Source organism: Grammomys surdaster, unplaced genomic scaffold (genome assembly GCF_004785775.1).
Source record: "Grammomys surdaster isolate TR1022 unplaced genomic scaffold, NIH_TR_1.0 138, whole genome shotgun sequence".
NCBI lineage: Eukaryota > Metazoa > Chordata > Mammalia > Rodentia > Muridae > Grammomys > Grammomys surdaster.
Window position 1 is genome coordinate 3,424,919 of NW_021604596.1, and position 24,533 is coordinate 3,449,451.

Consider the following 24,533-nt stretch of genomic DNA (forward strand, 5'->3'; position numbering starts at 1 on the left):
AAGAGGAGAGGGGAGAGAGGGGAGAGGGGAGAGAGGAGAGAGGGGAAAAAGGGAAGAGAGGAGAGAGAGGAGAGAGGGGAGAGCGGAGAGGGGAGAGGGGGGAGGAAGTCTAGAGCAGATGGTGGACAGAAAGACACTTCTTCCCTTTGCTCCTGGAGAAGACTCTGCTGTTGAGGAGCTGCAGAGAACTCTTGATTGTGTTCTATCTGGTACAAGCCTGTGGAGAGAGAAGTCTTTCCCAGGTGTCTTCTCTGAGGTTTTACAAAGATCTTCCTAGGTCACTAATACTAAGATTACATTTGTATTACCATGCTTTATTGGGATTCTGTTCAAAGTGGGCTCAATGGACATATTGAACTAACTAGCTTTGCTCATCCAGAAATGAAGTCAGTATCTCGACAACAGCTAAAGTGAATAAAAGTGGCTCTCCCTGCACCTATGGGTGGTTATAGACAAGTTATAATCACGTGCCTCTAGGAACAGTCTGTCAGAGCACTGGGAGACTGATCCAATAATTCCATTGACAGTTAATATCCTCGATGATTTCAGTTCACATAATTGTCTGGTGTAAAATGCCAACACATCTAGAAATTTGATTTTTCAGTTGCATACTTTTCTGTCAGATGTCATTGTTGATACTCCAGGAGAAAGGCAGTTGATCTTTTTGTTTCTTTCCATCTAGATTCTGATACTCAGGAGCCTTCCCTGGCTTGAGGCTGTAGTGATGTAATAGACTTGCCTCTCATGCATACTGCTTCATAATTTGAAAAATCCTTCAGGGCAGAATCCCTAACCGTGACCTAATTTGAACGTTGTCTAGGTCTTTCATCTCATAGGTAATTAGTTCCCTGTAAACTGGGCAGGGCCAAGAGAGTTGTTAGGATCAGTAATTTTCCAGGAGTGACTGATTCTAAGCAGGGGTGTGTCAACAGGGATGATCCGCAGAAGCCCTTTCTTGGTAACAATATTTTGATTTTTTCCTTCTACTACAAATGAATTTTATGTAGTATTTTTCCCTCCAAAGTTATTAGAGTCAAAAACAAAACAGTAACTTATTCCTCATAAGCTCTACTTTATACCTCCCAGGAGATCGGGATTTTAAAAGTCCATCTTATTGTTTGCTGACGTTAAAATGAAACATATAAGTTTAGTAAGATCCCAAATATCAAGTCGTGGTCACAATGGCAAGCCTTTTCTCCTCAGGTATTTTCAAGGTGTTCTGTTCCACCTTGCACCACTTCACGAGAGGCATGGGTCAGATCTATGAGGTCAGCAGCTGTGGCAACAGGGACCCTTCTGAGCCGCCCTACGGGATGCTAAGAACCTTTTTCATCGCCGCTGAAGAGGTAGAATGGGATTATGCCCCTAACAAAAACTGGGAGTTCGAAAAGCAGCACTTGGACGCAGGAGGGGAAAGGTACCATGGGCGAAGCTACGGCTCTTCGGTGGGAATGCGCATGCTCTGTGGGCCTTAGCACCCGTGGAAACCAAGCAGCTAGGCTTTATGTGCATAACTCCACAGGCAGAGACTTTTCCTTACGAGCACAGAAAAATTAGAGACGCTTGTGTCTCCTCACCTGGAAGTAGGTCAGAGGTTATTCTGAGGGCCCCAAAGTGGATTCCCGTACCTCCAGTCTCCAATCTGTAGCTAAGGAGATGGATGGATGGATGGATGGATGGATGGATGGATGGATGGATGGATGGACAGACGAACGGATGGATGAACAAACTTTCTAATGAGAATGCAGATGGAAGTGTTAGAGGAAGACTGGGACACACAACAACGGTGAGGCTGGGAAGAAAAATGAAGCAGGTGAGGCCGAGAAGGTAGTAGATCTGGGTGAGAGGATGGGCTGCTATAGACTCAGTGGTGCAGAGGAGGGGAGCAGGGGAAATGGTGCTGGCAAACATGGATCCCAGAGGGGACATCCAAGGATGAACTGAGACTATTGCCTTGAGAGAGATTCCTGAGTCAGTGCGGGAAGAACAGACAGCCAAGCTACCCAGCAAATCTGAAAGACTGACACTTCCTTGAAGTGATGCCAGCCCGGATCACAGGTTAAAGCATCAGCAATGCTCAAGCCACACAAAGGTCTGTCAGTCCTGGTCCTTTCTCTACTGTCCTAGTTCTGGAGTCCAAGAACCAGGTTTCCCTGGGTCACAAGGAAGGTTTCCGGCACAGTCTGCCAACTTCTCCTAAGTTAACACCTCTGCTTTACAACTCTCTGCTGCCTGGATATAACTGCCCTGGTGTGTATATGGGGCCTCCATGGGAAGAGTGAGGGCCTTCGGCTAGTCTGCAGGAGAACAAGAGCTGACCGCCGATCTTCCCAGGGGGAAACCCACGTTCTCTCCGACACTCCACACTGTCCTTTGTACTTGTGCTCTCAGCTCTATACCAAGCTCTCCTTACCACCCAGTTCCTTCATGTCTGCAGAACAGACACTTCTGCACACTGTGTCCTGTAAGCTCAACACATCGCTTCCTTCTCTTACTCATCAGCCATTGTTTTAAGAAAGAGCTATTATAACACTGCCACCTTAGAGATAAGTGAGGAGAAAAAAAAACTATACTTCTGTGTGTACTTCTGGCTCTGGGGCTCTGGGCTAAACAGCCCAGAAAAACAGGAGGGTGCTGGTAGGAAAGAGAAATAAAATGAATTAATTCCCCACTGTTCTGGTCAGTGACCATAAGCCAACCAAAGTGGCATGGGATAAGGACGCAGCCATACGTTTGAATTGTACCAAATTTTATAGTTTTGTCAACTTTATATGAATTCAGAACAGGGATGGTGAAGTGACTCAGTAGGTAAGGGGGCTTGCTGCTCATCCCTACTGACCCATGTTCAATCCCCATGTCCCACAGAGAAGGGAGAGAACCAACTCCCAAAGGTTGTCCTCTGACACCACCCCTACCCCCACACAAGGCATGTGTATGCCCTGTGGTGCACATCCACAGCCTCTCCACTCATAGGAGTTGAAGGATCAATGCTCTCCACGCCAGCTTTTGTGCCCGTGATGTTTTTTTCAGTTCTGAGGATCAAACTGATACCTCCTACAACTAAATAAGCACGCTACCACTGATAGCACCAGGGTTTGTTTAAAACAGGATCTCATTAAGTTGCCCAGGTTGGAATTCACTTTCTAATCCCCCTGCTTCAGCCTCTGGAGATGCTTGCAGGCGTATAGACCACATCTCTGACTTGTGCATCCAATTTTGCCCCAAGGCTATTACTTTGACCCACTTCTTGATACAAACCATCTCTGAGACACTTATTGCCCTGACCAGCACCACCTCCATATCCAAATTTCTTTAGAGTGTGCCAGGAAGACATCAGGATTCCTGAAAGGCAACACATGGACCCACTGGTACAATGTGTGCATCAGATTTGTGCCACAAAAGTAGATCTGAAAAAGTAGATCAAGTTGTTAAAGAAAAATGAAGTTATGGTGCTAACACTGCTGAGCTTGAAGACCAGTATGTATATAATTTAGTAATTCCAGGGCTTACCATAATGAGCATCTATCAAGCAATAATTACACACCAGGCATCTGCTTAGACTTTTATAAACAATTTGTCATAGTGGCCTCATGGCACATGTGACTCAGTCAGTTGGCATCTTCCCAGCATCAGATGTGATAAAGTTCTTATATAGCAATTGATGTGCACCTTTTGCATGGAGGAGAGCTGGGAGATAGCAAACAGAACACAGCTCCGGTCTGTGCTGGTCACAAGCACAGCTAAGACCCACAGATGATGTATAACATAGACTCTCTCTTTGCAGCGAGTGTAGTCTGGTCAGAGGTGCGTGTATGTATTATTGAATGTCCACTGGACAGACTGTTGATGAGACTGTGTGGAGCACAGAGCAGGGCTTTTCCACACGGAATCCGTGATCCAAAGGGTACTGTGGATCCAGTAGGAAGGGAAGCAATCTTTAACAGAGGGGAGGGTCAGGGATAAGTCACAGCCTATCGCGGGAGTGGTGGGGGAGGGGTATGCGTGGTGGAAGCTACCTGGAGGATGCAGTCTCTGAGAGAAGTTGTGGAGCATAAGATGGTGAAGAAGAGGGAAGTAGCTCTTCACAGAGCGATGAACATGTCCGAAGACAGGATGGGTTGAGGGCTCCCCAGGCTAAAGAGAGAAACACTTAGAATGACCCTTGTGTCTGGGAGTTACAGCGACAGCCAGTCAGGTCCAGAACTTAGGGAAAACAGAAAATGTAGGGTCCTAGACAGACTGAAAAGATCTGCAAGAGATGTACCAAGAGGTTGCACAAGGAAGAGAGGGTTGGACTTGGAGCAGACCACTCTGTCTGCACAGTGGGGAGAAGGAAGGAAGTTATGTAGGTCGCACAGAGAGCCATGCAGAACTGTGCTTAGATTAGAACACAGGTGGTTAATTTGGGAGAGGTGAAAGGACATTAGACTCACCCTATTTTAGAAATGAAAGTGATTTTTTTTTTCTTGGAGACTGTATCTCAGTGTGTAGCCCAGTTGAGTCTTGAACTAGACCTTCCAAGCAGCTGAGGTTATATGCATGCCACTGCACCCAGCTGTTCCTGAGTTTTCTTCTCCGTCTTTTGTGACCGACATGGGTGACAGACACAGAGAGCTGCTCCTCACTTTTCACCAACTTCACCATTTACAAGTGTGCCTACTTGTTAAAATCTGTTTGTCGCACTCCACTTGCAGAGAGTGGTGTGAAAGACCAGCTTTTCAGGAAGGTGCTGGGGACACACAGGAGGGAGCACCATCCCAGAGCATCTCCAAATCCCTCAGAAACACTTGAGGTTCCTGTGACAATCCAAAGATATCTGAAGAGCTGCACAAATATCACTGGACTGGTGAAACGTCCAGTAAAGCAGATCAGAGTCCTGATTCGGCTCTGCCGTTGTGAGCCAGTGTTCTTGGCTTGTGTCATGCTATAGCTTTTACATTTGTGTGCCTTGTAGTCCTCTGTTAGAAAGAAGAAGGGTACTGAAGTCCTCTCTCATGTCCCCAAGCACAGCAGTGCTGGGATGTGTTTATGGAAAAAATAAAAGAGAAGCTTCATTCAGGCAGAGGATAGCCCTGTGAACTGAGGTCAGTGTTAGCACAACACAGACATCTGTTAGCATGTCTTTGAACAGCTACACATACAACTCACCATTTGGGTGGGTCTCTAGAACATAAAAATAACAAGAATTACTCATTTGCACACAACTGCATTCACAGTATATACCCTGCAGGCTTGCAGTGGGCAGTGGCAGCCATGGGGGTGGGGGGTTGGGGAGGAAGTGCCTGCCAAGGATATAGAAGGACAGCCATGAAACCTGGAGGATTTCAGAGCATAAGGAGGGTGTGTGTGTATGTGTGTGTGTGTGTGTGTGTGTGTGTGTGTGTTCGACTAGTGCCAGCCAGAGAAGCACAGCCTCTGTTAGGATTCTCTGAGGTTAGCCCAGTTTAGAGCTTTGCAGCAAGTGACAGTAATGGTTTCCAAGGGTGGCCATGGGTTTGAGCTGGGTTCCTCTCATGAGGACCCGAGGAGCTCTGAGGTGCTGATTTCTAGCCCTGCTCTCAGAGGTGGTGCAAAGGCCAACTCCCTGGGGAGACCCTGGTCCCAGCTGGGAGAGCATCGCATCACCCCAGATAACACCCACAGTCTTCCCATCTTCCGACAACCTTGATTTCTAATGCCTCTTCTTTGCAGACATGGAGATATATTTATGAACCACACTGAAAACTGGATTGGCTCTCAGTACAGAAAGGTGGTTTATAGAGAATACACAAATGGAGAATTTGTGGAGATTAAAGCTCGGCCACCTCAAGAAGAGCACCTTCAACTCCTGGGTATGGTGGATTTCAGCCTGTCAGCCCCAAGTGTGGGCGTCTCTGTCTTCCCTCCCGCCTTATCCCCACCTCTCACACACACCACAGGATCCTCATCATCAGAGTAGTCTACCTGGTGTTTCACACTCTTTCCTGCCTCTCTATTGAGCTGAGAAATTTTCCTGTTAAAAAGTTTGATGACTCAGTACATCAGGCAGAGTGTCTGTGAGATCTCCTTAAGGTCCTGGCTCACTTGTGCACAGTGACATAGAACACACTATAGAACTGAGAAAGAACAAAAAGGAGCCTCCTTGTGTGAGGTGGGTGCCGAGGGTGACAGGTCCTGACCTGACTCCTGGGCCTCAGACCTGACTAGGCATATGATATGCATGGACTCTGGGCTGGCTGGTGCCTCAGTTGTATGGCTGGCTATCAACAACGCCCTCCTGCTTTCCTCCCTCACTTCCTCCTCACCTGGGAGCCACTGGACCCGTCTACTTGAAAAGATTTATAAGGCAGAAGGCTAACCTAAAGGATTTTAGAAATGCTTTCTACACCACAGGTAACTTTACAAGAGTGGTTTACACAAGCCGACAGCCTCGCAGTGCTTAGGTGCTCCCCTCCCTGATCCCGCCATGTTCTGTTGACTCACCAACTTGTTTGTCACTTCACAGGAGCAATCCGTGAGTCACACACTGGAAGCTCTAAGTGCACACAGAGCTCCAAAGGAAAAGGTTGGGCCAGCTGAGGGGCGGGGCATGCTCCCCAAGAGCCCAGCTTGATCAGTAACAGAGAAAGAGTGACTTACAGTGCAAGTTAGCAGCCCCAGTCACTCCAGCGGAGTGTGAGGCCCTGTCAGTCAGCTGCAGCTTAGTGTGGCCTGGACTCCCAGAAACTCATGGGCACGCACAAGTCCACATCTGTTCACCACTGCTATGTGTCCCATCACCCAGCATTGTCAGCCGGAAGGCATCTTTTTTTAAACCAGTACAGCAAGGCTTATGCAGTGGAGTCGTGAACAGCAATGATTTAGTGTGTGCAAACTCTCTGAAACTGTCTCACTGTGCCCACGCTTACTGCTTAAACACATAACAGTTCCTTTTTTAACTTCTGAAGATAACTATAGTTCAACAAAATGTAAATGTATTAACGACTTTAGCCATATCTCTCTAAATCAAAGCTTGCTTAAGGGCCAAGCGAATGGGTGGTGACACACCACTTAACCATCTAAGGGCTTATCTCTGGATGAATGTAGAACACACCAAATGCTGAAGGGGGACCCTCAGGGATCAGGTGGGTGATGCTTCTACAAAGGGAGTCTGTACCACAAAGCTGGGCCTGGTGAAGATGATTGTGAGCCCCATACTGGATCTTCTTGGGGTGTTTCCCTAGCACTGCAAAGCAAGAGGCACTTGGTACAACCTCCATCCCTCCAGCTGATGGGTGACTCACTTGCACGGACACACAGAAGCCAGCTGCTCTCAACAGGAAAGTGAGCATGTGTATGCTCAAAGCATCTGACATAGTTTCATTTCAATTGCAGAGATAAAAAAAAAAAAAAAAAAAAACCCACCCTGACAACAGCAGCCTAGAGGAGAAAGCCTTTATCTCAGCTCATGTTCCAGGCTACAGCCTCTTATGATGGAGAAGGCACAGGAGCCTGAGCTTGAGACAGCTTGGTAACATCACATCCACAGCCAAGAGCAGAGAGGAATTAACGTATGCTTAGTGCTCAGCTAGCTTCCTCTACTCTCAGACAGCCTAAGGCCCCAAACCTGTCAGCTTTCAGGCTGTCTCCTTATATCAGTTAAGGTGATAAAGACCATCCCCCACAGGTAGGACCACAGGTCAGCCTGATCTAGGCAATCCCTCATTAAGACTCTTCTCAGGTGGGTCAAGTTGCAGTTAAACTAACCATTACAATACCCACATACAGAGAGTCAGCACTGGACATGCATTAGTGGTGACTGATGTTACCTGCTCATCAGGTAACAGCCAGCCCAGAGTACATGCGTATCATACCTGCTTTACTACCTACCCATCGTCCCATGGGAGCCTGATTATTAGTAACAAATCCATTTATCAGATCATATGCAGTTTTAGGTTTCTTAAGGCTTGGTACAGGTATTAGCAATAGTTATTTTTCCATTGCTGTGAAAAATACCACCATGACCAAGGCAACTTATATAAGGAAGAGTTTATCTGGACTTATAGTCCCAGAATGCTAAGAGTCTATCAGGGAAGAGAGACATAGCAGCAGGCTGCAGGCATGGCAACCAGAGCAGGAAGCTGAGAGCTCACATCTTCTAGGGCAAGCACAAAACAGAGCAAACTGAAAACAATGTGAAGATCCTAATCTTAAAGTCCATCCCAACTGATGTACTTCGTCAATAAGGCTACCACCTACACCTCCCAAATAGTGCTAACTAACTGGAGACCAAGCATTCAAATGCCCAAGACTATGGGGGACACTTCCCATCCAACTGACCATAGGTTACAACTGAAGCTCTCCTGCTCGTTAACAGTAAGAAGAATTTACTGAATACTTGGTGTTGCTGGAAAGAAATAAACTCTATGATACATGCATATATATACACAGACACACACACACACACACACACAATTCTATTTAATAGTTTTATGGGAATAGTCTTATTGAACCCATTCTGCAGATGAGGAAATTGAGATTCTGATTACATGACTTGCCCAAGGCCTTCTGTTAAGGGAAGGAGGAAGAATTTGAACTCAGGCAAGTCAGCTAAGCATGACATGTTATTTGTGATGTACTGCTTGTATTTTGCCTTTAGGACCAATGATCCATGCTGAGGTGGGGGACTCCATTCTCATTATCTTTAAGAACAAAGCCAGCCGACCCTACTCCATCGCAGCCCAGGGTATAGAGGATTCAGACAGTGGGAAACTCCTTGAAGTGCCTGTCACAAAGCCAGGTAAGTCACACCAAAGTCTGTTCCATCCTGATGAGACACCAGGTTCTCCTCTTCTGGTCTCTGAGGTCCATGTGTCTCTCTGCCTAGTCTCAGGGTATGAACTCCTCATCTATCCAATGACCCAGCACTTGCAATAGGGCCCTGTCACAGACATCACAGTGTAGTCAGAAATATCTGTGGCAAACACACACTTAGCGCTACCTTGAGTCAGAGATCATGTTCTACATTTGAAATTAAAAAGAAACAACCAGGGTGGGAGAGATGGCTCAGTGGTTAAGATCACTGACTGTTCTTCCAGAGGTCCCGAGTTCAATTCCCAGCAACCACATGGTAGCTCGCAACCATCTGCAGTGGGGTGTGATCCCCCCTTCCAGTGTGTCTGAAGAGAGCAAGGATGTACTCATATACGTAAAATAAATAAATAAGTCTATCTTTTTAAAAAAGAAAAGAAATAACCAAAACTCCTTAATGCACCCATCGAACAATCCAACAATGCAGCTGCTGTTTCACCAGTTCTGAAGTCATTAGTTGTAGTGTCCGTTGCTGTGTTATCTGTTACTAAAACAAGAAAAGAAAACACACCATCCGTTGAACTATAACGTGTCACAACTTTAGTGATGCAGTCTGACTTCAGGTATGTTCGATGTGGAAGTTTTCCCCTTAGAGCTGATGAAATATGTCTGGTTCTGTCACTCGACAAATGATGAAGGCACAGAACAGCAGATGACTAGGCAGCGCTCTGGAGAATGATGACGGAAACCCTGTTTATTTGACTCCAGGCCCCGACCTCTTCATCATATATTTCTCTGAAGTGACTAAGATGAGCTGAGGGGGGGGGGGGGAGAAGGGAGATGAGACGAACAATTTTGATGGTAACATAGATTATACATCATAATTTCTAAATGGTGACCAGTTTTTTAAAAATATTCACGTGAAGGTCTTTTTATGGTCATAAATATTCACTCCTTTGAGTACATGCTAGAGAACCCACTCACTGGATTGTGTGGTGAGAATATGGGAGTTTTTAAAGAAACTGCCATCTGTCTTCAGAAGTGGCTGTGCTGTTTTATGTTCCCACCTTGAGTGAGAGGGCCTCCTTGTGCCGTATGCTCACCAATATTTTCTGTTTTAGACTTTGGACATTCCAACAAGTATATGGTGTTATCACCTCATTGCTTTAATTTGCAGTGCCCCAGTGACATATGACGTCGATCATCTTCTCATTACATAGGGTACTATGGGAGGCAGAGACAGGAGAATCAGCCAGAAATTCATGGGCTAGCTAGCCTCAAGTATGTCCCACAGCCAAGACAACAAAGCAACAGCCTCAATAAAGTGGAAGACGAGAGCTGACTCCTGAGTGTTCTCTTCTGACCCTGAACACACTGTGACACACACTACTCGCACCTCACACACACCCCGTCAGGCACAGGTACATACATACAGTAACAATAGATACATTTTAGAAATGAAAAGTAAACAGACACCATCAATTAAAAAAAATCAAACCATTGTATTAGTTACTTTTTGTTGCTGTGCTAAAACACTATGACCGGGGCAACTTACAGAAGGAGGCTTTATTTGGGCTCACAGTTCCAGAGGGGCAAGATATATAACATTGCAGGAGGCACGGCATCAAGCAAATGGAGTGGGAAGTTGAGAACTCACATCTTCAGATGCAAACAGAGCCGGACAGAGCAGAACTCTGAAAGGCCACCCTGAGTGATGGACTTCTCCAGCAAGGCTCCATAACCTCCTCAAACAGTGTCTCCAATTGAGGAACAAGTGTTTATCTACAGGAGCACGTGGGAGACTTCTCATTTAGCCCTCCACAGCTGTCCATTCAACAAACATTTACTGAACAACTTTACATTGCCACTGGGCAAACAACAGATTATTCTAGTTTAAATAACATCACACCTGCAGCCGCTTGCCTTTCTGAAGTTAGATGCCAGCTGTTTGTCTCGTCATGCACAAGGCAAAGGGGCTTCAAGGAGACGTAATAGAAATCACATCCAAAGTTGGATTACCACCCACTGTTACATCAGCAAAGAAAACAAAGTTACACCAATACATCACTTCTGTTTCGCTTTCTGTACACAAGCTAAGGCAAAGGTTTATTGTTCTTACTGGATAGGAATTGGATGTGCATAGGTCAAAGGAACCAATGACTTAAACTTTCAGTTGGGTCTTCTGCCATGTGGCTCTCATGGTAGTTAATATGAATATATTGGCTCAAGGCAAGATATGGAGCCTACTCATAGGGGTGTGTACATTTGTTATTAAAGCATAAAAAGCCAACTGGGTGTGGTGGTGTGTGCCTACAAGTACTCAGGAGGGTCAGGTGAGCATGCTCAAGTCTGAGGCCAATATAGTCTGCCAGCAACAATGGGAGATGAACCCTGTCAATTGACCTCTTACCCCCTACATGACATTGTTGCCTATGCCACTCAAGGAGTCCTTTCCAGAAGCCTCCATGTGGTGTAGCAGGGATCATGACTTCTGAATAGAAAAGAATTTCATGATCAGTATGAAGCAAAATTGGAGTTCATTAAGAAGAGGACAGAACTCACCCAAGGAGTTGGGGGTGGGCTTCTCCAGAGACAGACTCACGCTCAAAGTATCTTAACCATAGCTAAATATATGGTTTTGTAGCTTCTGATGTTCAATGATATAATTTTCAACCAGGTTCAAAGGTTAAGCAAAGTTTAAAGATTCAGTTTAAAATGATCTGTTTTGCTTAGTTCACTTGTTGTAAAGAATTTCTCGTTTTGATTTGTAGATGAAACGGAAAGGTGGTTTGTGGTATGCTGTTTGGGTTTATGGAGGGGTGCTGATAAAGCTAAAGTCAAAGGTCACAGGGTGTAAGACATTCTGAAGCCTGGTTCTTTAGCTGTTGAGGCTCTTGTTTGAGTTATCTCTCAGAAAACAAGAGTATTGACTCCATGGAGGTAGCCTATATAGTGGGTTTTGTTGTTTGTGTCACACCATGTGACTGGGGGGCTTCATTCCCTCTGTGTCCTGATTTTTATCTATTCAGTGCTACCTAAGGAGACTTTGTTTCAGAAAACAAAAACACAAGCAAAAAGTTAACATTTATTGACTACCTGGAGTGTAGTACCGTCTCCATATAACTTATATAATTTCAATTAATCCTTACAAAAGTCCTAAACATGGAGACTAACCTAGTTTGCTGGTAAGGAAATTATAGATCAGGGAATCTAAGTATTTTGTCAAATATCAGTTACATGGAAAGTTCCAGCCAGATTCGGCAGTACATGCTGAAAAGTTGGGAAGCTGAGGGAAGAGGAATGTGAGTTTGAGAATAGCATAGGTTATATAGCAAGACTCTGCCTGCTGCCCCTCACCCCCCACACAAACCATTCCATGGGGTAGAGATTTGCAATTAGGTCTCTCTTACTCTGGTACTAGCTGCATTGCACAGTCCCACATGAGAAGCTTTCAAAACATTGGTGCTCAAATCACAGCCTCACAATATTCTGACTTCCTTGATCTGTAGGGAGGACAGAGGAGGGAGGAGGACTGAGGAAGGAGGAGGACTGAGGAAGGAGGAGGACTGAGGAGGGAGCACTCAAAGATCCCTGGTAACTCTCATCTGTGTAAATGTTAACTTAACATAAATGTATGCTATAAATTAATATAGCAGCTTTTTGTTTATCCTAGATAGTTCACCAATAGCAAAACAGAGAGACCAAGATTTATTTAATAAAGTTTTACTGTAATACCTGGACAGTTAGTGACCTATTTTAATCCTCTAAGCTAATCTGGCTACCTCTCAGCCAAAATCCCCGTAATACTAACATTTAGGGCCTTCCATGCTTCAGCTGAACTCTCATGATGTCTCCTCTCCTTCCTCCTCATGTCTCAATCTGTCTTCCTCTCCTCTCTTATCCCCTCTCCTGGCTGGTGGAAGTCCCATCCTATTCCCTCTTCTGTCCAGCCATTGGCTGATCTGGTTTTATTGACAAGGCAGAGAATAAATGATAAGCATTTTTACACAAACTTGAGGCAGGAGATTCTTGACGTAAGCATTACAATGCTGTTTCAGGATTGAAGCAAGATTTGGGGTCAGAGAAATCAGCATGTGAATTACACAAGGATAACCTTTACAGGGTGCACAAAAACATTATGCCTACACTTCTGGCCTCCATTTTCCTGTTTCTTGGTAAAATATTTTGGTAAAGCAACTTAAGGAAGGGTGAATTCTGGCTCACAGTTCCAGGTTCCAGGTCATTTCTTGGAAGTCACCATAGCAAAAACTAGCATTGATGTAGGTGACTAGTCACATTACATCAATGGTCAGGAAGCAGAGAGAAAGGATTGCTGCTTCTCAGCTTGCCTTCTCCTTTTCCATCTGTCTAGGATCCCAGGTCATGACATAATGCTACCCTAAATTACTGTGAGTTTTCCCACCCCAGTTAACCTAAGCAAGGTATTCCCTCCTGGACATGCTCAAAGGTTAACCTAATCTAGATAATCCCTCACAGGTGTTCCTGGCAAACTGTCTCTTAGGTAATTCAAGGTCCTCTCAAATTAGCAATGTTAGTCATTATGGTATCAGAGGCTAAGACTGAGACCCTTGAGGACAAAGTGTACTGAACGATAGGTGGGAAAGAAGACACAAAATTCAAGCAGAATAAACAATGCACTGTGAAATACATCTTTACATCCTGAATGCTAGTTGACAATAAAAACAGGCAAACTAAGGGAAGGATGGAGCCTGAGATCACAGAGATAAGCTCTGTTAGTTGGAAACTGTAGGAATCAAGGTATAAGTTTTATAAGAACGTATCTGGCACATGAGAAATTATCTCCACTGACCAGAATATTTAAAGACTTGTTTGTATTTCTTCAGGTAAATCTAAGAGCCAATATTAATTTTCTCTTTAATTTCAGGAGAAATAAAAACTTACAGATGGAATGTCCCGAAGAGATCAGGTCCTGGGCCCTCCGATCCCAATTGTATCCCATGGGTGTACTTTTCAACAGTCAACTTTGTGAAGGTAAGGTGGAGAGAGAAACCAAGGTTTGCAAGGTGACTATTGGAACCACCTCTATCTGGTGGGCATGTGTGAAAGGGATGTGGCTTAGAACAGGGCTCTCAAACTGTAGTCCACTGGCCAAATGCAGCTGCATCCATCCATCAGCACCATCCATGGGTGTAACAGAGGCAGCACAACCCATAGAGAAGAAGCAACAACAGTAACTTAGTATATGCAATGCTTTATAACTTTTAAGTTTGCTAACTGCTGGTATAGGAATGTAAAAATGAAATTATTTCATTTCCATGTATGAAAACTTCAAGATAATATTAATCACACGGGAATATACCAGTCTGTAAGGACACAGGTGTCCCACAATAGAATTTGTTCATGATTTTGGGAGTTGGAAAATCTTTTCCTCTCAATTATATTTATGTATGTGTGCCTAAACACAAATACATGCCACGACGCACATGTAAAGGTCAGAGATCAGCAATGAAGTCAGCTCTCGCCTTCCACTATGTGGGTCCCAGCAATAAAACTTGGGTCATTAGGCCTGGTGGCAGGTGCCTTTCCTGGCTGAGCCATCTTATCCCACTGGCCCCTCTGTTCAGGCTGAAGGACATCCAGGGCTCAGGACCAGAAGCACACACCAAACTTAACTATGGACTCTCTGGATCATAAATAATCTGAGAAATAACAAGCAAAGACTCAATGATGACTTTGAGTCATGTACCTGTTGTACACAAAACTACAGTAGTGTTTTTTGCATCGTAAACCAAAGTCCAAACCAGAATCATATCCTATGCAAAATGTAAACATTTTTAAAGTGAGGGGTTATCTTTCTCTTCCCCTTAGTGGCATATTAGATATTATGAATTAATGTCCTAGAGTTTGAAATAAGCACACAGATCATTTAGAAAAGTACATCTGTATATGGGAAGTGTGGAAAGCTTGTTTATTCAATTATCCATCTCAAACATATTCAGTACTTGTGATATGCAAATTGCAACTGACAGTGGAGTGAGCCCAGCCAGAGAAGAGAGTGTCTATATTAGGATGGTGACAGGTGGGGTGGGCTGTCACATTACGTCACCCATGGAGCTTGGTTATTTTTTCTATCCAGGATACATACAGTGGTTTGATGGGGCCTCTGATCACATGCCGAGAGGGGGTGCTGAACGAAAAGGGAAGAAGAAGCGATGTTGACTATGAGTTTGCTCTGTTGTTCCTGGTCTTCAATGAGAATGAGTCGTGGTATCTGGATGACAATATCAAGAAGTATCTCAATAAAGATCCACGGGATTTCAGGCGCACGGATGACTTTGAAGAAAGCAACAAAATGCACGGTAAGGAGAAGACTGTTGGTGAGATGTCCCTGGATGGCACCCCAGCCCTCCTCTGAGCTCCTGTCTTCCCCCAGGGATGTCTGGAGAAAGCCCTCAGAAGCCCTTGTCAGACCAAGCCAGCCGAGCCACTATGGCTCTGACCCAATTATTTACAGACTCAATCATGCTTACTCTAGTTCTTAGAAAGAGAGACATGAAGAGCTCAACAGATACAGATTCAAATAGACTCAGCATATGTGTATATATATATACTATATACATAAATATATATTTGATTTATCCATTACATATACGTATGCTTTACACACACATACATGTGTTAGATACTCTTTGTCTACTCATGTATAGAACGAAATAAATCTAAATCTCACTTCTCACCAGCATACTGTCTACTTGAGATATAAAGGCACTCAGAATAGATGAATAAGCACACTCTTACTTGAGATATAGCTCTCTGAAAGACAAACTTGGATGTTTCTTTCCCCATTCCTCTATTTGAAGATTTCCTGGTTATCTAAATTTTGGATCTAGAATAGTGGGCCCATTGACAAGTATGAGTGGCTGGCACCTATCTCTCAGGCAGATAAGAATACTAGTGGCTTAGGTCTTGAACCATTACTGCCACTGGGTAAGCAGTACCTGTCCTTCACTGACTGAGGGTATTTGGTCTTCATCTTCTTAGCCATCAATGGAAAGATTTTTGGAAATCTCCCTGGCCTCATAATGACTGAAGACTCAATGACTAACTGGTATTTGCTGGGCATCGGAAGCGAAGTGGATATACACACGATCCATTACCATGCAGAGAGCTTTCTGTTCAAAGTAAGTATGGGAAGGTGCTCAGACAGGACTTTGAAGGAACACTCAGTGCATCTCTGACAGGAAGGGACTTAGTTGGCAGTAAGTCCAATGGGAGGTTCATATTAGAGAACAGAACAGGGTGGCCACACCTTCTTCTAGAGGGTATGTTCAATGTCTGTATCATTTCTTGTAGCCCACCAGCCTCTCTGAGTTTCAGTCATCAGTCGTCTGGTCATAATTGGGGCTCCCCTGGAGTATATGAACTCCCATGGAGTTTGGGGATTCCCCTGCTCCTTCCCTCCCCTCCCTTTCCCTCCTCTCCCCTTCCATTCCCGCCCTTCTCTTCCCTCCCCTCTCCTTCCCCTTCCCTCTCCTTCCCCTTCCCTCTCTTTCCCACTCCTATAACTTCCTTCTTTCTTTCCCTGCCCTCCCACATCTATCTTCTTCTCCTTGACTAGTAACAAAACAGCCCTATCTAGTGAAGGAGATCTTTGAGCTCCAGCTTGGGCAGCTTCAGCTTGACTCTTGCCCTAGAGAGCTGGGATGCACTATGGGTGACTGTCTGCCATGTGGGCAGTGACAACTCCAGAGCAGAATCGCCTTCAGAACTGTTTAAAGAACACACCTCATATATGTTCAAGGATAAAGTCCAAACAGCCTGTCAGCTCAGGTTCTGGTGCTCCTTACAAGGAAGTGGAGAGTATAGCCAAGTCTGATGCGTGAGGAAGCAGGACCAGTCCATGCTATTATACAGGGGTCAACAGCAGTCTACTGAAGCATCTGTTTCAAAGCACATCGACGTTAGCCAACAGGAGTTTTTGGAATGTGGCCTTTTCAACACACATTTTAAATGTTAAATAGTAAAATTATAAAAAGTTCATCACACATTATGTATATTTAAAGTGAAGGCTTAATTCACACTGCACAAAATCCCATTTATTGTAAGATTCTGAGTATTTGTAAGCACAAGCAGAGGTCTAACCAGCAATCCAAGCGGAGGAGATTGCCCACCCTGCCTTGACTTCCCTTCACACCCCCACGCCCCGTAGGTCACTCCAGTGACCCAGGCTGAACATTTGTCATGTACTGCTCTATTTCTGTCTCTGCTGTGATCTGAACGTTTCCCAGAGTCATGTGTTGGAGACTAGCATGTGGCAGGTGAGGCTTGATGGCAAGTGATGAGTTTCAGGGTAGAGTCCTCAAGAATAGAGAGATGTCTATCACATGACTGAGGCTGCAAACCTGAACTCTTGCTCTCCACATTGTGTCCTTGTGCCTTTAGGCATGGGACAGTGAAGCAAAAAGCACCTACTAGGTCAGGCCCCTTCATCTTGAACTTCCAGCCTCCCAAACTGCAAATAAAACATCCCTCTTCCTGGACCTGCAAAACTGCTCATCAGGCAAAGGTGCCTGCCCTGCGAAGCTGATGACCTGAGTTTGACCCCCAGGACCTACAGTGTAAGGAGAACCAATTCCCTAGAGTTGTCCTCTGACCTCCACACAAGCATTATGGCATCCATATGTACGTGCGTGCACACACACACACACACTAAAATACTAAGTTCTACAAACAAATTAAACATAATAAATTATTATGATGATCTCTAGAGTTTCGATATTGTGGCTATCATGTAGAAAGAAGCCATGCAGCTTGCGGTATCTCCGGTCCAGCAGAGTTCAGTTGCACGCATCTCCTATGTGTCACAAGTTTGTTTCACTTGATGGCTGGGTTGTAGTTCATCATATGGACACAGTGCAGTTTATTAATTTTTCCAATCAGAAACACGAGAGGGTTTCCAAGGGACAAAGTCATTATAAACAGATACACACATCTTTGCATGGGTCTGTTTTTATTTTCTTGACAAAACGTGCAGATTGCTAAGCCCTGTGGTAAATGCGTGTTTATAAGAATCTGCCCAGCTGTTGCTGATGAGACAGTACACGTTCTCCTTCCCCACGGAAACACACTAGAGCTCTCATGTTCCTGGTCATACTTGAGTTTGGGATGTTGTTTCTCTTTTTCCCCGTTGGCCGGTCTGCTCTGTACTAGTCTCTTACACTGTGTATCGTCCTGAGTTTCCACCTGCCATCTCTACACACACTCTGGGGAAGTTTGTAAGTTTTGTGTCTTTCTGCGTTTTATTTTAACAGATACATGAAAGTCTAATTTATGCATATTTCTGGGCTATAGTGTGGTATTCCCATTCTTGTACACACTGAATAATATGCAAATAGATCATTTGCATATATAATATGCAAATCAGAGTGGAACCATCTGGCTCTCCTCAAGCATCACAGTCCTGCCACCTTGCTTTTTAAGTATGCAGTACCTGGTCATTATCTGTAGTCAGCCAGCCTAATAAGACAGCAGCAGAGCGTCCTGCTTCTGGCTGTACTTGTTGCTCCACACTCTCCATTCCTGCCTCCCCTACGCTTTCGGCCTCTGAAAACAACCACTGTACACTCAGTGATTACTTTTGAGATCAGCTTCTTTACAGTTCACTAAGAAGCATTTTTTATTTAAATCAGAGTAAATTCAGTTCATAAAGGGACGTTGAAGCATTCTTTGGCCTCCAGCTTCTAGAAGAGTCTGTTTAGGATTGCTATTACTTCTTTATATCTGTGGTAGAAGTTGCCAGCGAAGCCATTTGGACTTCTTGGAAAGTGTCAATATGATTTGTGTTTATTTTTTATAATCAATACTACTCATGCTGCCCACTTCTTTTTCTTTTTCAAACATTTATTTTATTGGCCAGGAATGGTGGTGTGCACCTTTAATCTCAACACTCCAGAGGTAGAAGCAGGAAGATTTCTGTGAGTTCAAGGCCATTTTTGATTCTATAAAGTAGTTCTAGGGCAGCCAGGACTATATAAGGAGATACTGTTTCAAAAAGCAGATAGATGATAGATAGATAGATAGATAGATAGATAGATATTATACATGTATGAGCTTTTGCCTGTATGTATGTTTGTATACATATGGGTGTGCCTGGGGGCCCCAGAGTCAGAAGAGGGCACCAGATCCCTTAGAACTGTAGTTACAGATGGCTAGAACAGTACCATGGATGTGCTGGAACTTGAGTCCAGGTCTTCTACAAGAACAAGTGGACTTACCACAGAGCCATCTCTCCAGTCCCCACCTATTTCTTCTTGAATGGTCTTTCATGGTTGCGTCCTTTCCAATTGTTTACAATCTATAAATTGTAATCTGTGAACACAGAGCTGTTTGTTTGCAATATTTGCTTTTCACAGACAGATCTTAGTGGTGTTCACCTTCCTTCCCCATATCTGTGGTTTCTGTCTTTCCAAACTCTGTCACTCCCACCCCTCCTCCCCATCCCCTTGGTCAATCTGTCTGGAGATTTGCAGTACTGCTTTATTGCTGCGTAACAACTTACTCTATAACTCAGTGGCACCAAACAATAAATACTATCTTGTTCTATCTGGGTCAAAAGTCTGGAGGAGTGGGCTAGTTGGCTTGGAGTTAGTGTCTCTCATGAGGCCTAATCAAGATACCTGGGCCTGTAGTTGTCAGTGGTTTGATTGGAACCACAGAATCCATCTTTGGGCTGACTTAGATTTCTGTGACTGAAGACTTAATTTCCTCATCTTGTGAGTATGATGATAAGGGAGCCAGCTTCACCCAGACTGACTAATCTAAAAGACAAGAGAATAAGAGAAGAACTAACACTTCAAGTATGCCCCTTATAGCTTTTCTATCCAAAGGATGCTCCCTCTTCCATATACCTTATTCCAAGCACAGGCTAACCTTATACAATTTAGGAGGGCAAACATGGAGATTATGAATATCAGGATAGGAGGGTTTGAGGCCATTGTAGACACTGGTCACTACAAGTTTACCAACATGATCTGTTTTTTTTTTGTTTTGTTTTAAAAAAAAAGCTTTACTTTTTCTCTCTACTGTGCAGTTCTCACTTTCATTTCTGTTTCTGCGATTGCTTTCATTGAGTTTTGCCTCTTTCCATTTCTTCCCTTTGCTCACTGTGTTTATTCACTCTTTTTCTTCTTGCCGTGCTGAGCAAAAGAAGCCACAGATGGGATCTTTTGACTTTCGCAGATAGATAAGTCGTACCGAGAAGATGTGTATGATCTCTTTCCTGGGACATTTCAAACCATTGAGCTGTTTGCTGATCACCCAGGGACATGGCTTCTTCACTGCCACGTGTCCGACCACATTCATGCTGGCATGGAGACCACCTACACTGTCCTCAGGAACATAGGTACTGTTTGTCAGTGATGCCAGCTCATGGCACCAATCTTCCTCTAGACCTGGAAATCAGGAGGCATGAGAAAAATACAGGTACAAACCATCATGGGCTCAGAGTCAAATGAGAGGGACAGATATGTGGATATGTGACCACAATGAAAGACGGACAGAAATAGAAATCAGAGCACAGGGTCCAGAGGCAGGAGGAGGAGGGCATGTGTGATAATCTGGTTCATGAGTTTAAGATGCTGTAATCTAAAGAGGGATTTCAGTGGATGAGCAGAGATAGGGAAGCTGAAGGGGCTGGTACTTGACACTCATGTGAAATAGTCATAAAGTTACGGTAAAAGATGACTTTCATGTTCCATGGACAGGTCTTCTTTTAGAAACAGTTAACTTTTTTTTTTTTTATGCAGACAACAGGATTCCATATTCTACCAAGTCCCCTTCTGGAGCAGGATCCCATGCCGTCACAGTGCCCTCCAAGGGTAATGACATCTATGAATCCTGTGGTTGTGCCCCAGTGTTTTACTCCCAGGGAGGGGCGGGTACCTGATGCCTCCTTTTTCTTTTTCACAGAACAACCTGGCAAGGAAGACCTCTATTTCTTTGGCAAGAATCTGCGTCCAAGAGGAGCCAAGGCAGCCTTGGTCATCCTTTTCATCCTAGGACTCCTCCTGCTGGTGGCCACTGTGGTCCTCGCCCTCAGGCTCCGCTCTTCAAGGAGGCAGATGGCTTACAGGGAAGTCCAGTCCTGCGCACTTCCCACAGATGCTCTGTGAATGCGCTGGCCTTCTTCAGCAGGATCGGGTCAGGTTCCACAACTGGACACACAGTAGCTAACAGGGAAACTGGACCAATGCATTGTTCACCAAGGAACTTGGACACTGTATCCTAGATCAGGATTCTGAGCCTCTAGAATATGTCATCCAAAGCAGTGTGCTTTTATTTATTTATTTTTTTAACTGGCTGTGAATGATTCTCAGGTATAAAACACATGACAAAGGAGAATGCACTGGATTGAGAGCTGCTGACCCTCAAGTCTGTTTTGTAAACAACTCACTCAGGGGTTACTCTCTGAAAGATGTTTTCACTGATTTAAGTCAAACAATGCTGCCTCAGCTAGCCCAAGGTTTCTAGATGTGTAGCTTCTAGAAAACATTAGTGTCCCTTGGACACCTGTCTATCTGGAGTCGCACTGATGCTAAACACTGTCACATGAGATTTTGCCTTCAGTTGTTCCAGGGTGAACAAACTTCCAAGGAGTTTGTGGGAATGTCCAAGTCCATATGTGCTGATTGAAGTGGACCTCCTGAATCTTCCGGAGGTTTCCAGTAGTTCTCCTGACCTTTGCCCCTTTAACGTAGAGAGCCCATGCATTGTTTGTTATACAAGCCAAAGCTATATGGTTATTTATTTCATTGCTGCTGATTTTAATTCAACCTGTAGGAATACTTGAATGTTTACAATTCACTTCATGTTACATTTTTACCATGTGTTTCCTTGGCAACGTCTGTACTTTCAAAATTCAACTAGAGCATTTTTTATTTCAGGATACGGGAGGGCTAGAATCAGTCAAGAAGCAGGCTTGACTTCCTTCTCATAAGTCAGAGACTCCCTGTCTCTGCTGGAACCTTGAATCTCACTTTCCATTCATTTAGGGGGCATTTTTCCACATCTCCATCTTCTATGAAAGTTATGATTTCATCATATGAGGGGTGGCAGGAGGCATACATCAATGCAACTGATCGACCAGGAGGAGAAAGGTCTCTTAAAATCCTGCATTCTATGCTTGTTAAAGACATGACCTCGAGAGAAGAGGGGCAGCTAGAAAACAATAGTCCTGGTATTTCTTAAACCATTAAGTCAGTGTTAGAAATTAGTAATATAGCTGCCAAGACTCACACACAAACACAAAATGTCAAACAACGAAGCTAAGCCTATAAGGACACAATGCGCCCTCTCTTTAGGCTTCCTAGACATTAGATGTAATATTGATAAAAGCAACATTGTTTATTATAGACCGGGAATTCTACCTTAGCAATTCTACTGGGAATTGCCTTAGGGCAAGCTGCCCTGGGATGCTGTTGCCAGACACAGGATGTTAGACCACTGCCTTTGCGATGGGTCACTTGAATGTCCAGGTGAACAAGTAGGACCTAATAAATACTTTGGTGAAGGGATCTTTCATGCTTTCTAAAGGTTATTATTATTATCATTATTACTGGTGAGGGGAAATTGATAGAAGCCATAGTCTTAGATAAAATGATGCAATGGCTAATAGTTGTTTGTAGTTTGCTTGACTGCATCGCCAAACAGGGTACCCAAATGATTCTGAATTCCAGCCTGCTAACTACTGACAATGTGATTGAGTGGTTGATTGAACTACCTGCTCTGTGGAGTTCATACATGATAGGCTGTACAATTGCATAGGAAGAATGGCAAGCACCTATGTCTTATCTTCAGTATGTCAGAGATTGTTTAGTTGTAAACGTTTTTTGCCCCTTTTCACTTAGTTTTTTTAAAATGAAAACAAACCATAAAGTAGTTTTGTTTCACTATTTCTCTTTTTAATAAAGTTTCACACATGGCAATTTATGTATGTTTGTTTTCACTCAAAATTACCTGTTGTTATAGGTTGTGTGTGTGGAGTGGTTAAAACAGAACTATCTTAGATATTTATCCATCATGATTATGTCAGTTATACGTATTAAAGGAACAGGATTACATCTCATCACACATACTATAATATGACTCCTCCCGTGTGGTCCTTTCTGTAATCAGCCTCACTCTTCTGAGATAGCCACCATTTCCTTTGCTGGCAGGGCCAGGCTCTTTCCCTCTCCTCTGTTTGCTTTCTCAGAGACTGTCCCACCCCTCATCATCAGTTTCTGCCTTCCATATCATTCTATGAGGTAAGTCACCAGCCATGTCCTCTACTGGGGGATGTCCACCATTAACAGTGAAGAGCAAGGAGCAGTCTTCCTCAACTCGTAACCTAGTGTCTCCCTTTAGTGTAGAATGTGAAGAGCTGCCCATACCTCAACTGTCTGACCCCCAAGTACTCTTTATGCTACATCAATGGCTTGAAATCATCCAGCAGTCAGGAAGCCGAGGCCTGTGCCCCAACCAGGTGGCATCATGAGAATATTCACAATAGCTTTCCCAGAGGCATCTCCACCTTTATCTTAAATTTCAGCCTTGAGCCTTCTGGACAACTCTCTATGTCCCCTAGCTCTGCAGTGTGACTCCCCAGCCAGCTTTCCTTCTTCTGGGGTCTGTACTCAGGTTTTCAGGCTTTTGACCAAGCACCCTTCTCCACTGAGCCTTCTCACTGACCCTCCCTTATTTTCACAGTAAGCAAGGCTCCTGAAGATTCTGTACCCTTATCCAGAAGTTCTGAATGAGATCTTAGAAAGCGTATTTGAGGGCCGGTGATAAGCTAAGGATCTTGTTGATAATGGACAGTTTATCTTGGATTATCTTTAAATGTAAACGTAAGTATCCTTATAAAAGAAAAGCAGTTGTTGGGTATGTGGCTCCATGGAAGAGCTCTTGCCTAGACTGTACAAGTCCCAAGTTCAAACCCAGCCCTACAAAATGATAAACAATGATAATACATAAAATAATAAAGCAGGATGTGGTGTTTCTTACCTTTAATCTGAGCACCTGAGAGTCAGAGGCAGGGGAATCTTTGTGAGTTTGAGGGCAGCTTGGTCTATATAGTGGGTTCTAGAACAGCCAGAACTACACAGAGAGAGAGACTGTGTCTCAAAATATAATAAATGAATAAAATAAAATTAAATATAAGATAATAAAGTATAAGGTAGATGTGTGTGTGACTACAGAAGACTGAGAGGCATTTTCTCTCCCTGAGTGACACAGATATGGGCCAGATTAGACCAGATTAAAGGTAGAGAAAGGCAGGTTTATTAAGAGGCAGCTCTCACGGTCTCACAGGTGGAGGTCAGTGAAGTCGCACATGCCGCCTAAAGCAAGGGGGTGTATAGAGTTTAGGTGAGGAGTGATGACGTGTTTGGGTAGGAGCTGGGATCGTGTCCATACATGGTCAAAACTGAGCCCCTCGGTTGGCTCCCTTCGGTAGGCTGTGGGAAACGCAGAGACAAGAAGTGGTGACATGTTAGTTTGGAGAAGTTCTCTTCAAGTGGGCAGGGGAGGGTGGGTTTGGGAGAAGAAGGGTTAATCAGTTTTCAGCTTGTGCAGGGGTTCCAGCCTAACAAAGATCACTGAAGTGAGACACTACACTCCTGTCTTTGGGGGAAGAGGAAGGGCCAAGAAATGCAAGGCACACAGCCGGAGAAACTGGAAAGGGCCCAGATGCACCATCTTGCAGGGTCTCTCCTGAGATGTCTGACCTCACCAACACCTTGACA

General features: G+C 44.2%; 1 protein-coding gene across 1 annotated transcript in view; it reads left to right on the forward strand.

The window, feature by feature from the left end:
* Positions 1-22,737, forward strand: part of Hephl1 (hephaestin like 1) — a 63,637-nt gene extending 40,900 nt beyond the window's left edge. The window contains exons 12-20 of the mRNA XM_028763429.1: positions 1,204-1,417; positions 5,692-5,831; positions 8,618-8,758; positions 13,676-13,782; positions 14,888-15,110; positions 15,793-15,932; positions 19,990-20,152; positions 20,556-20,627; positions 20,719-22,737. Coding sequence (XP_028619262.1) covers positions 1,204-1,417; positions 5,692-5,831; positions 8,618-8,758; positions 13,676-13,782; positions 14,888-15,110; positions 15,793-15,932; positions 19,990-20,152; positions 20,556-20,627; positions 20,719-20,921 — 1,403 coding nt within the window. The 3' untranslated portion in view covers positions 20,922-22,737. The remainder of the gene's footprint in view (positions 1-1,203; positions 1,418-5,691; positions 5,832-8,617; positions 8,759-13,675; positions 13,783-14,887; positions 15,111-15,792; positions 15,933-19,989; positions 20,153-20,555; positions 20,628-20,718) is intronic.
* The last annotated feature ends 1,796 nt before the right edge of the window (positions 22,738-24,533 follow it).